At 45.5% G+C, this 13,529-nt stretch overlaps 1 protein-coding gene across 2 annotated transcripts in view; it reads right to left on the bottom strand.

Moving 5' to 3' along the window:
* EPB41L4A (erythrocyte membrane protein band 4.1 like 4A) overlaps positions 1 to 13,529 on the bottom strand; it is a 564,380-nt gene that overhangs the window by 27,298 nt on the left and 523,553 nt on the right. For both annotated transcript variants that reach the window (XM_030193468.1, XM_030193469.1), the window contains 3 exons: positions 11,448 to 11,495; positions 10,393 to 10,461; positions 203 to 313 (listed from right to left, as the gene is read on the bottom strand). In XM_030193468.1, the coding sequence (XP_030049328.1) occupies positions 203 to 313; positions 10,393 to 10,461; positions 11,448 to 11,495 (228 nt within the window). The remainder of the gene's footprint in view (positions 1 to 202; positions 314 to 10,392; positions 10,462 to 11,447; positions 11,496 to 13,529) is intronic.

Below are 13,529 nucleotides of genomic sequence, written 5' to 3'. Positions count from 1 at the left end.
CCTGGCTTGCTGAGGCTTTTTCTCCGTATGATTTTATAAAATTTAGTAGATATCTTCCAGCCATGAAGTGTGTGTGAGGATGCTTTTATGTCATATGATTTACAAGGACCTCACTTCCATTTTTGATAGTGAGCAATAGTAAAGCCAGTTTGTAGTGCTGGAGATAAAATTATAGGAAACATGAACAAGATGTGGAGCTTACTTTACTTCAGAAAGAACCGACCTCTCCCCATCAGAACACTGAGATCGTCTGTACTGCCGGAAACTCCGAGGGGACTGAGAATGCCGAATGCGGATGGGGTCACCCTGAGTTCTGAATGCAATTGAAACAAATACAACAACAACAACAAAAATAATACATTCACTAACACATCTGAGGAGAGGAAAGAGAAAAAGAAGAAATTATGCCCTACCTGATAATTTTCTTTCCTTTAGTCATACCAGACCAATCCAGAAGAATGGGTTATGTCCATCTACTAGCGGATTCAGACAGAGAAAAAATAGTTCTTATGAACTGCCCCTTAAGGGTATTGTGCAGTCTGGAATGTTCAGTATTTCAATTAGCCAAACAACGGTGCCCCTGACTTTAGTAGCGGCCAGCATGACATTTGAGAGCATCAGTCTCATTCAGCCAAAAAATCCATGAATGAAGGAGACCCATCCTCATACATGAAATGTCAGAGAATCAGAAGATGTGAATCCAAAGATGTGTGATATTGACCATAGTACAAGACCTCTTCCAAAGAAAGGAATGATTGCCTGAAAAGCAAACACGAAACACAAACAGGGAGGGTGTCTGGACTGATTTGGTATGACTAAAGGAAAGAAAATTATCAGGAAGACATATTTTTCCTTACTTGTCATCATACCAGATCAGTCTAGACAAATGGGATGAAGCAAAGCAGTATCCATAAGGGTGGGCCTACTGAGAGAGAGAAAGCCAGAGCACAACTGGCTATGCCCAGAATTTCACAATATGAGAGAATCCCTGAGAAAGGGAGCCCACCGGTAAACATCCAGCAATACAAGAAATGAATGTGGGAGACTAACCCCTAAGAGCATGGAACTAGAAGCAAGAAAGGAGACTGTCGCAAAGAAGACTGTCAGAGCCAGAGCAGACCCCCATCTTCCTGGAAAACCAAAAAGGCCGCATAAAGTGAATCCTAAGAAGAAAAAAGCTTAAGGTTGAATAAAAATATACGGGGTAAACAATGACCCTTCCATTAGGAGGCCATCAGGCCCGTGCCAAGGGTCTGTGCCGCCCTCCCCCCCCCCCCCGCAGATGAACAGTTGGCGTGCCCCCCCCCCCGTGAAGATGATCGCGGCGCGCCCTGGGGGCCTTTAAATCTTTTACTTGTAGTTGCAGCAGCGTCTGTGAAAGCGGAGCGCTGCCGACGTCTCCCTTCCCTTCGCGCTGTTGGTTCCCTCAGTGTCCCGCCTTCTTCTGACGTCAGAAGAAGGCAGGGACACTGAGGGAACCAACCAACAGCGCGAAGGGAAGGGAGACGTCGGCAGCGCTCCGCTTTCACAGACGCTGCTGCGACTGCAAGTAAAAGATTTAAAGGCCTCGGCGGCGCGGGGCGAGGGTAAGCACCGCGGCGGCGCCCTCCAGAGGTGGGCGCCCTCCTGCGGTGCTTACCCCGCTTACCACATCGGCACGGCCCTGGAGGCCATAAAGACAAAGGGAAAACAGAAGTGGCCCCTTAAGGAAATGGCCAGAGAGAAAGGGCCTTCCCGTGCAAGAGGGAGAGATCTCAAGATGAAACAGAGTATCAGACAATGCCTTCCTCCGAAGACCCAAGAGTACAGAGGCCCCAGAGCTAGGCCATGCACCCGAAGCGAGGAACTCCCATTAGCGAATGCCAAAAATTGGAGGAAAAACTAGAAATCACAAGATAAAGCATGCCTGAGGAACCAGGTAATTACGGAGTTCTCAAGGTACCACAGGGACAGAAACTATCAAAAGCCAAACCCCAAGAGAGTGCAATAGTGACCCAAGGCAACTGCGCAGAATAAGCACCATACCTCCCTTAGAATCAAGGTGGTGCATCCTGCACAAAGAGAACACAAGGACACAGCAGTACAGAAGGGAATGACATGGGCCTGAAGAACCATCCTAGCGTCCAAGCTACAGCAAGGCTGTAGCTGTAGGAAGCAGCAGAATGTGCTGTACCTGGAGTGGCATGCTCCATACAGAAGTGGAGAGCAGTCTATAACCAAAAACTGAGCTGCCCACCACAGCTAATGACTGAAGTAGGGAGCTAGGTATAAGAGGTGAAAGAGCAATGGCCCATATACTGGCATGCCCCCAAATTCCACAAGGTGGATGCAGAGCGAAGTCCACCGAAAAACTGAAGGGGACTGAACCATAAAGACAGATAGAACCGCTCCAAAGAAAGAGCCAGCGGCGGGTACAGTACTATCTATGCAAACTGTTGCGTTGCAGCATCTCATCTACAGGGATGGAGTGGCGGACTACAGGCCTAGACGGGACAATTCCATCATCGGCACTGGAGCAGAGAACTGTACCCAAGAGGACACAGATGGCCAGCGAAGACTGCAAATATGAACCACCCAAAAGTGGACTACTCGCAGTGGAGAAGTGCACCACCCAGCAATGGTGCTGTGCTCTACCTGTGCCGAAGGCGAAAAAAACGCCTGCTAGCATATCTGTCTGTGATAACTAGTAAGAGTTATGCTCAAAAGGGAGAGAGCTGAAGGTGAACCAAGCTGGAGCTACGTACCAGAGAAAAGGTAGACCTTCATAGGGAGTCTGCACTCCATCCCTTAAGTTAAAACTGCACCTGACTTGCTAAGTCCAAATGTTGCTACATACCCCAGGAAGGAACCATGATCAAAATGTCCATTATGGGGTCATGCACACACTGTAAAGAAGCTCCTAGCTCCACAAGCAACAAGGGAGCTGAGCTCCACATGCAAAGTCAGAGCTTTGACCTGCAGACCAAGATCGAGCTGTGCTCCACCTTCCAAGACCAAGCCTCGCTCTATCGGCCAAGATGAAGCTGCGGCTGACAGCCAAAGATGGAGGAATGCCCTACCTGCCCACTCTCCATGTGCTGATGGAACTGCACTCAACACACACAAATGAAGACCTGGCCCCAATTTCCTAGGAACAAGAAGGAGCTGGATTCAACATGCAATGATGTAGGTGAGCTTGGCATGCAATGATGGAGGTAGGCTCAACATGCAATGAAGGAGGTAAACTCAACCAACAAAGATGGGGCTGAGCTGAACACATCCAAATGGAGCCGGGCCATACCTGCTCCGATGGAGATGGGCTGTACCTGCTCAGATGGAGGTGGGCCGTACTTGCCCAGACTGAGCTGAGCCATAGATGCCAATACAAAACCAGGCCCCACAGGCCCAGATGGTGCCAGGCTCCACACACTCAGATGGGGTAGTGTGCCATACGCCCAGATGGAACCAGGGCCTACATGCTCAGATGGACCCAGGCCCCACAAGCCCAGATGGAGCCGAGCCCCAGAAGCCTAGATGGAGCCAGGCCCCATAAGCCCAAACTGAGCAGGGCTCAACCTGCCTAAACTGAGCAGGGCTCTACATGCCTAGATATGCCCAGCTATACAGGTGCAGACAGCACTGGGTTCCACATGCAGAGCGGAGTTGGGCTTCACACACACACACAGATGGAGCTCATCTTCTCATGCACAAAAGGATTTAAGGGTCCAATAACAGGATGGACCTAGGCTCTACAAGCTGGTCTCCATAGTTAAAGGAGCTATAGGCCACAACCAAAACTGTCTCTGGTCCACAGAGAAAAATACCTGCTCTCCTCAGACAAGGATGCAGCAGGGCTGGATCATCTAAGACAGAACTGAATGCACCCCGCAAATGGGAAGCAAAGCACCATAGACAAGAGATCACAGGACTCAAACTTAAGGTGAAGGAAGCTCACCTGACCGGAAGGCATCCGGAAATACAGAGGAACAGACAACTGAAGATGCGTATCACCTACGGCAAGAAAACTGGACCGCTGCTCTATGAAGAACAGAGATGAGCCTTGGCTCCCATACAGCATAAACCCTGCTGAAAACAAATGGCTGCCAAAGAGAGAACAAGCCACCCCCAATGGTAGCTCATAGAGGTGCCGCCCCAGAACTGAGTTTTGAATGTACCCCACAGAGAAAAAGCACACAGCCCAGGCCCACAAGACCCCTAACAGAACGGCAAGCCAAAAACATTCCGAAGGGCAATGCAGCCCCACTCAACACCTGCCAGGAAGCCCTGAAGGAACCTAATGTACAAAGGCAGTGTACACTCTGCGCTACCTGCCATGGACAAGTCCTGCAGCCATGCATTCCCAGAAGCAAAATGAGAAGGCCCACCTGAAGATCTTCCACAATGGCTGAGGCAAAGGAACAACACTACATCTGCCACCCTAGCCTGATGGTGAAGAGGGACCCACTATGTCTGTGCTGTAGGCTAAGTCCGGACAAGTAGACCACAGCTGCACAGGAAACTCAAACAGAGGATGAAAGCAGAAGCACTGTCGAGTAACTAGCGAGGTAATTAAATTTGCTGATGACACAAAGTTATTCAAAGTCGTTAACTCGCGACAGGATTGTGAAAAATTACAGAAGGACCTTACGAGACTGGGAGACTGGGCGGCTAGATAGCAGATGATGTTTAATGTGAAGAAGTGCAAGGTGATGCATGTGGGAAAAAAGAACCCGAATTATAGCTATGTCATGCAAGGTTCCACGTTAGGAGTTACGGACCAAGAAAGGGATCTGGGTGTCGTCATCGATAATACACTGAAACCTTCTGCTCAGTGTGCTGCTGCAGCTCGGAAAGCGAATAGAATGTTGGGTATTATTAGGAAAGGTATGGAAAACAGGTGTGAGGATGTTATCATGCCGTTATATCGCTCCATGGTGCGACCGCACCTTGAGTATTGTGTTCAATTCTGGTCGTCGCATCTCAAGAAAGATATAGTGGAACTGGAAAAGCTGCAGCGAAGGGTGACTAAAATGATAGCGGGGATGGGACGACTTCCCTATGAAGAAAGATTAAGGAGGCTAGGGCTTTTCAACTTGGAGAAGAGACGGCTGAGGGGAGACGTGATAGAGGTATATGAAATAATGAGTGGAGTGGAACAGGTGGATGTGAAGCATCTGTTCACGCTTTCCAAAAATACTAGGACTAGGGGGCAGGCGATGAAACTACAGTGTAGTAAATTTTAAAACAAATCGGAGAAAACTTTTCTTCACCCAACGCATAATTAAACTCTGGAATTCGTTGCTGGAGAACGTGGTGAAGGCGGTTAGCTTGGCAGAGTTTAAAAAGGGGTTAGACGGTTTCCTAAAGGACAAGTCCATAAACCACTACTAAATAGACTTGGAAAAAATCCACAATTCCAGGAATAACATGTATAGAATGTTTGTACGTTTGGGAAGCTTGCCAGGTGCCCTTGGGCTGGATTGTCCGCTGTCATGGATAATATGCTGGGCTCGATGGACTCTTGGTCTTTTCCCAGTGTGGCATTACTTATGTACAACCAGGCCATCGTGGGAACACCGCCCGAAACAGAGGAGAACGGAGGCAGAAAGAGTAGCAAACATGAAGTGGAAGGCACCAAAAACCCTGTCTGCCTCTGCAGCCTATATGAAATGCACTTTCTTTGGGTGTGGTGGGGTTTTTAAATTTTTTTTTACATGAACGAGGGGGAAACTGAGACAAGAAACGCGGGAAAAGCACTCTTCCCATCATCCGCGGAATGGAGACAATAAGGGCAAAACTTACCAACTGAGGAAACTGTGGGAAGTCAGCTCACACCAGTAGCAGAGAATAAACGAATAAAAAGAATAACAATGAATACAGCCTCAAAGCACTCCTGGGAAACTGCTAATGATTGGGGGAATGGGGGGGGGGACTATTTTTTTCTCTGTCTCCATCTGCTGGTAGATGGAAATAACCCGTTCATCTGGACTGGTCTGGTATGATGACAAGGAAATGAACTTTCCATTGAACCTGAAGACAGCTATAAGAAAGCTGGTGCATCATCACACTACGTCTTGCCTTCTTCCCATGAAAGAGAAAACAGATCATTCTGCTTAGATGCTTAGTATATTTAAGCCCTTATTTACAAAACTGCATTAATGCTTTGCAGTTAAGCTACAGTAACTGCAAAAAATTAAATTAAAAAAAACAACAACTTTGTGGTGACTTGGGGTGGTCCTGGAACTTTGAAGGAGGCTGACTGGTACTGTTAAGCTGGAACAATGGTATTTTTACTGTGTATTAATGCCACAGTTACTAACATAGAATGAAGTTAGCTATATCTCTGGAGGTGTAGCCAACCATTCCACATTATCTGCCACACTGGCATTTAATGTACAATAATGACACCTGTGTTAACTGCAAGGGGCAGTCCCCACCCTCTTCTCACTCATCCAACACCCTTTAATTAGAGTTTCTGCATTACGGGGGCAATTGTGTAAAATGTGTGCTAATATTTACACTCATATGTACACATGTTTAGAATACCAGAAATTATATGCGTTATCTGTGCATATACATGGCCAAGTCCCTCCTATGTGCTATTCTGTGAGAATGTGCGCGTCCTGCATAGTGCAGGTAGGTGGCATACACACATGCCTGTACTCTATAGATATACTGTGTGTACCTTTGACATTTAGGTACCCATGGCTCTATGGCTGGTAAGTGGTTGCGCTTGAATATCATTTACATATATTACCTGTTATACTTGCATTCTATAAAGGAAAGTAGGCATCTACTTTCCTTGATAGAATAAGATCCTACCGATTACCCTCTGAGTGCTTAGAATGTAACATTGGCGCTAGAGCTGATTAGCGCTGGACTAGTGTTTGCGTTAATCCGTTCAGTGGGCTCTAGTGCAGGAAACAACGTGTGTGCCAAAGATTAGCTCAAATAGTATTAAAATGTAGTCAAATGGATGTTAATGAGGTCATTTCCTATTCTCTCCCATTACTCAGAGAACAGCGCTCAAAACAAAGCCGCCCTTATCGCTGAAAACCCAACGCCAGTTCAGAGCTGATGTTGGGGTGTTTGAAGAAAGGATTTTCCACAATTGTTTCTTTAAAATCTGACTGTTTTTATTTAATTTGGAAGCAGAAGAAAGCTCATGCAAGCCTCTAAGCACTGGTAGTGAGAGACGAATGTGTGCAAGTCAGTGCATACTTGAAAGTGAAAGCACACATTGGTGCTTGTTTTGTGTACTTAAATATAAGCTTTTCAGGCAAAAAAAATTGTAAAGCTTATATTAAAAGGCACAGAAGAACAGCACCGATGTGTGCTTTGCTTACAGGTTTGCCTGGCGCATACGTACAAGAACTCTGCTTTCCGCAAAAGTGCCCATGCACCAGGCATGTGGCGCTGACGACTAGATTTGGCTGTTAATGAACCCCCTGATGAAGGCTTTGGGTGGCGAAACACAGCCCGTGTAGGTTACAATCTGTCAGAATTGGGAAATATTCAGTCTTCAGACTTTGGATGAAAATAAATGACTTGATGATCCACTTGAGAACTGTGGTTTGGCTTCTTCCACTCTTGTGGTTTACTTTTAACTTAGAAACATCTACTACATAACTGCTCGTATGTGATGTTCTGCAATGATCCATTTAGTCTCCTCTAATTTGTTCGAGTCCTTTAGCACTATTAATTGCAACTTTAGGTATCAGTGTCTATTTATGTGATCTGAAAAATCCTGATCTATTACTTAAGGGCCTTTTTACTAAGCTGCAGAAAAGGGGCCTTAGCACTTGCTTACGCTTTTCATTCCCATGCTCTATGGCCATTTTTGCCATGGGTAAAATGGCCGATATTACTTTTTCCAGCATTAATGGCTACACACTAATTTTCCCATTAGCGCGTCAGCCCTTAACTACACCTATTTTGTAGGCAGTAAGGGCTCACACGCTAATCGCTTAGCGTGCGGTAATGTAGTTACGCTGATTAGCACAGAACACACCTACTCTCCATCACTGACCCGCCCCAGTGCTAAAAAATAAAGTTTATATTTTAGCATGTGGGTGAAGCATGCACACATGTAAAAATTACTGCAGGATGCCTGACCGCACCCCACAGTAAGCACTTTATTTTGCGGCGGTAAGTACACATTAGTGCTTACTACTACTACTACTATTTAGCATTTCTGTAGCGCTACAAGGCATACGCAGCGCTGCACAAACATAGAAGAAAGACAGTCCCTGCTCAAAGAGCTTACAATCTAATAGACAAAAAATAAATAAAGTAAGCAAATCAAATCAATTAATGTGAACGGGAAGGAAGAGAGGAGGGTAGGTGGAGGCGAGTGGTTACAAGTGGTTACGAGTCAAAAGCAATGTTAAAGAGATGGGCTTTCAGTCTACATTTAAAGGTGGCCAAGGATGGGGCAAGACGTAGGGGCTTAGGAAGTTTATTCCAGGCGTAGGGTGCAGCGAGACAGAAGGCGCGAAGTCTGGAGTCTGCAGCTTAGTAAGAGGGCCCCTTAATTCTGGGCTTTGAGACCATTGCTAAACAGCTTGTAGGTCATCAACTCAAATTACATCCATCAAAGTCTCGGATGATGTGGATATCTGATGTGCCAGCATTGCCTTGTGTGTTGCCTAGCCTACCAGGTCAACCTCTTCAGTTAAGGATCTTCTTTAAAAATTCCTTGGATCATTTTTGACTCTGTCCTTTACCACTCATATTTTTCCTGATTTTTGTTTTCTATTATCTGTGTCTTATTAGATCAGTTTGTTCTATTTTAAAAATTATCCTTCACTTCAGACCTTGGTGTATGCCTTGGTCACTAGTATTAAACAGCGCTGGAGAAATACCACCAGAACAGCGCCCCAGAATAACGCCATAATGCTCAATGCTAATGAGATGCAAATTTAGGCATGCTCAGAGTGTTAAGCATAAGAGAGTTGTTCGGGAGTTAGGGACAGGATGGTGCCTGGTGCATGTGCTCAAAAGTTATATGTTAAGCACAACTTTTCAGCGCATGCCCAGGATGCCAGCTGTCACTAGCCCTGGTGGTCAGGTGAACCCCAGACCCCCACCCCCTGAAAATAAAACCCTGGTGTTCCAGTGGGACCCCTATCCAGGACTCCTCCCCTCCCCCCCGAAGACTACCCTAGCCCCGGTGGCCTAGCGGTTGCCCCTCAACCCCCTCCTATCTTCAAGGAAGAGAAATGAAGGAATCCTAGTCACTCCTCCTGCCAGACACATCATCAAAATGGCGGCACCCTGAGCAGGGCCTACGGTTGCTGTCGTTTTGATGATGCGCCCGGCAGGAGGGACTAGGACTCCACCCCTCCTCCTCCTTCAAGGTAGGAGGAGGTTGGGGGGGGGGGGGGCGACCACTAGACCACCGGGGCTAAGCTAGTCTTTGGGGGAGGGGTCCTGGCCAGGGGCCCCACTGGACACCCAGGGTTTTATTTATTTTCACGGGGGCTGTCTGGGGTCCACCAGACCATCAGTCCCTTATGTGTTTGGATTGGTGGGGGTTTGGGGTACAGGGTCCACCGGACCACCAGGGCTTTAATTCTGACAGGATGTCATCCACTTCCCACGGCTTGGCACAACCCTAATGCCAGCTCCAAGCTGGTGTAGGGTTTGCCGCAGGAGGAGCGTCCTTGTTTGGCGTGCTGCCTGCTGACCATTGGGGAGGAATCGGGGATGACCTCTTCTGCATGCATTTGCATGCTCACTGCGCTCAAGAGCTGGCAAGCTCATTGTTTCATGTGCTCGTCGGCTCTGAGCATTTGACACAAGCAAACGAGGGCGCTAGTCCAGTGCTAATAGACTTTAGTGCCAGCATTTGCCTTTGAGCATTGGGGCACAAGTAACTATCCAGACACACTTAGGACACAAGAAAAGCTGTTCTAACTTTATCTGGACAGTTATCTGGGTACTGCTCTCAAAAGTGCTGGTATCTGGATAATAGCCAGTGGCCAACCAATATCCAAATATTCAGCACTGGTATCCAGATACAACTCTGCACTACATATCCAGACATTAATAAAACCCACAGTGGCTGGTGTTTTAAAAAAAATGCTAAGCGACGTGAATTTTGAATATGTACAGTTCACAACAAATGCTACTAGGATTGGATAATATCCAGAGGTGCTGATATTGAAGATCCTCAGAGATGATTAGACTCTGCATTTGAGTTTGTGTAAGTTTGGGCATTACAATATTTTTACAATGAACACTGGGCTTTGTTTATGTTCATGCAGATAGCTTGAAATCTGGGACCAAGAAATGCACGTAAAAGTGCGTGATCTAAAATGCCAGCAGAAGCAGCTTCCGTCTTCTAGCACACAAGGTAGGGGGACCAAAGAGCAGCTAGAGTCTGTCTTTTTCTACGCTGCGCAAACTCACTCTATTTTCATATAAGGAATCTCTTTCAGTTGTTCTTCAGATAATCCTGATGGGTCTACAAGTTCCTTCCTAGAAAAGGATTAACAAGCAAATAAAACTAATCAGGAAATTTGTAACCAAAAATATATCAACCACTTGATTTCATTGCCGTACTATGCACCACTTCATGGTACGCCTTGGTGCTTTCTGACAGTCTCTTGCCTCACTATTACTGTTTCAATCATCAAGATACATGTGGAAGAGCCCATTCTAAACCATGAACATCTTTCCATGCCGGTCTTGTATCACTATTCCAGAGGTTCCCAAACTGTGTGCCGCAGAAAACTCTCTGGCAAATCCTGACCTCCCTCCTGCCAAGCAAAAAAAGTAAGCGCAGGGCTGCTGCAGCCTTCAAGCATGTGCTGTCAGTTCTGCCGGTCCTCTGCCCCAGGAACTAGAAGTTGACGTCAGCGGGAGCAGAGGACCAGCAGAGCCGACAGCGCATGCCTGAAGGCTGCTGTGGACCCGCACTTGCTTTTTCTTTTTTTTTGTTGCGGACACAGAGAAGATGGCCTTCAGGACTTGCTTTTGCTGCCAAGGAGGTTGGAAGAAAACAGAGGATGAAGTTAAAAAGTTGACACCAGGTCAGTCTGTTTCCCCATCCCATTCAAAACAAAGCAAGCAAACCTATGAGCTGCTGCATCCATGTTGTGATTATTTATTGTTGGTAGCGTTTTTTATTTAATCTCACTTATAGTTTCAAACATGTTTGTGCAACATACAGATGTACACAGAGGAAATATAATAATGGAATAACTTTTCATAGGTACAGTGGTAATTTGTTATAAATCATAATCATTATGTCATTTGGAGAGGCTGGTTATAGGGACACTCTAGCACTATTATATTTGTGCAGAACAAAAGATGGAGGCCGGAGGTGGGGGGTGGGGGTGCCGCGAAAAGTTACTCGGACATGAAGGGTGCCGTGAACCAAAAACGTTTGAGAACCACTGCACTGTTCTATTAGAATAAAATGTTAAAGTAAAATAATCTAGAAAAGTAGTAATAGTACTTACTGAATGTGCTTCCATAGCTGTTCCTTTGCTTGAACATCTGGACTTCTCCTATAAGATGAGAATAAAGTTATAGAATGACTTTTTACTGGTTATACCGTCATGACTCAGATGCTGGCTAGGGATGTACTCTCATTTTTTTTAAACTTTATGTTTGTTCTCAGAGCAGTGCAAAGTGATTGTTAAGAAACAGCACTTATGCTCCACTCAGATGAAGAGCACAAAAGGACATGAAAGCATCAACATTTGTTACATTGTTTTGTGTCATTTCTCATCTGAAATGAGACAAAAAAAAAAAAAAAGCTAACAAAGAGGGTAGTTTCTAAGGTGCATTAAGGGAATAATGCAATTTTTTCAGCAAATAACATGCATTAAATAGCAAAACCCACTGTTTCCATAAGTATCATAATGGGAGTTAAAGAATACTGAAATGAAAATAAAGATACTCCCATATTTGAGCTGGTGTTATCTTCTCCACCCCCCCCCCCCCCAAGGAGTACTGGAATGCTAATGTGTGGCCTGATGCTCCTGAGGAACTTCTTAAAAGGTCTGGTGCTTGGAAACTTGCACATATTACCTTCCTATCTCCCTGATTCAAGTCCTTCCCCAATCAAAATACCACCCTAACTCCCTCCAGCATGCACTGAGGGTTTCACTGTTGGCTAATGGCGGAGTCAGGAGTGATCCCCAGTGGCTCCTTGCCCCATCATCACCCAGCTTCAAAGCCTAACAGAAATCATCCTAGTAGAAGTGTTCCTTTATTTGATAACTCTTAAATTAACATGTTCAGAGCCATATACTTTATTTACAGAAAATACATCACAATGTGCATGGGAAAATGAAGAGAAAAATGGTAGATAAAGGCAAAGAGCAAACACCATAGAGCTACCCAGCCAGCCAACAGGAGGCAGTAGGGGGCCTAAGCTGTTCCTGAAGTTAATTCCCTCTCCAACCACCACCGTGACCATCCACAATTAGCAGGATAACCCCTTACAACTTTAATTAACACTCCTACTGTCTTCCACCTGCCGCTCCCCAGTAGTAGTACCATGTGCCATTTCACTCCTGCAATAATCTTCTCAAGGACTGCCAGCTCCAACGCTTTGCAGCTTGACCCCTAAGGGTAGCATTGCAAGACTACCACTAGGGGGATTTTAATACTACATTATGAAGCCAGGTAACAACAGAGCAGGACTGAGCTGGAATCACTCCCGCTTCCTGCATTAGCCACCAGAGAAACTTCCAGTAGGTGCTGAGGTGGAGGAGGTGCTGGGGGACTTGGATTGGTGGTGGGTGGGATTTTCTATGCCCTGGCCGCTTTAATAAGATATTAGGCCCAATATTTACAATGCTATCTGTATTGCTGGGACAAGGACTGGGTGATGTTTCTGGCTGCAGCAATGTAAAATGAAAAGTACCACATTAGTTACTAACCTATGATACTTAAGTACCACAAATGAGCAACCCGAGCGGTAAATTCCACTGCAGCTTAATAACTCTTGTCCATTTCTGTTACGTTGAAATTTGCTAAAGTGTTTCAGTGTATGCTATTAGTACTTGTTGTGTATATATATATATGCTTTGTTTTAAAATTTTTTTATACATTCTGTAAATATTTAACATGTGCTAGACCAGGGATGGGCATCCTCGGTCCTCAAGGGCCACAACCCAGTTGGGTTTTCAGGATTTCCCCAATGAATTTTCATGAGATCTATTTGCATACAATGGAGATTGTGCATGCAAACAGATCTCATGAAATCCTGAAAACCCAACTGGGTTGTGGCCCTTGAGGACCGAGGATGCCCATCCCTGTGTTAGACAGAAACAAAATAACACAATATATGAAAGTTTTTTTGTAATTTGAACAGTTAGGCTATTTGTGCAAGAACTGCTTCTGTCGACGTAAAATTATTGCAGTCTTATACATTTGGATGTACCCAAACTATTCAAAAATTACAAACAATTCAAAATACTGCTGTAACACTGATTTTTTATTTGAAGGAGAAGGACATCTCTCTGTTTTGATGAACTTCATTGGCTGCCTAAAGAGGCAAGGATTTTGTTAAAATTTTCTTGTCTGTCGTA

Source organism: Microcaecilia unicolor, chromosome 2 (genome assembly GCF_901765095.1).
Source record: "Microcaecilia unicolor chromosome 2, aMicUni1.1, whole genome shotgun sequence".
Taxonomy (NCBI): Eukaryota; Metazoa; Chordata; class Amphibia; order Gymnophiona; family Siphonopidae; genus Microcaecilia; species Microcaecilia unicolor.
This window is presented reverse-complemented; position numbering and strand designations above follow the sequence as displayed.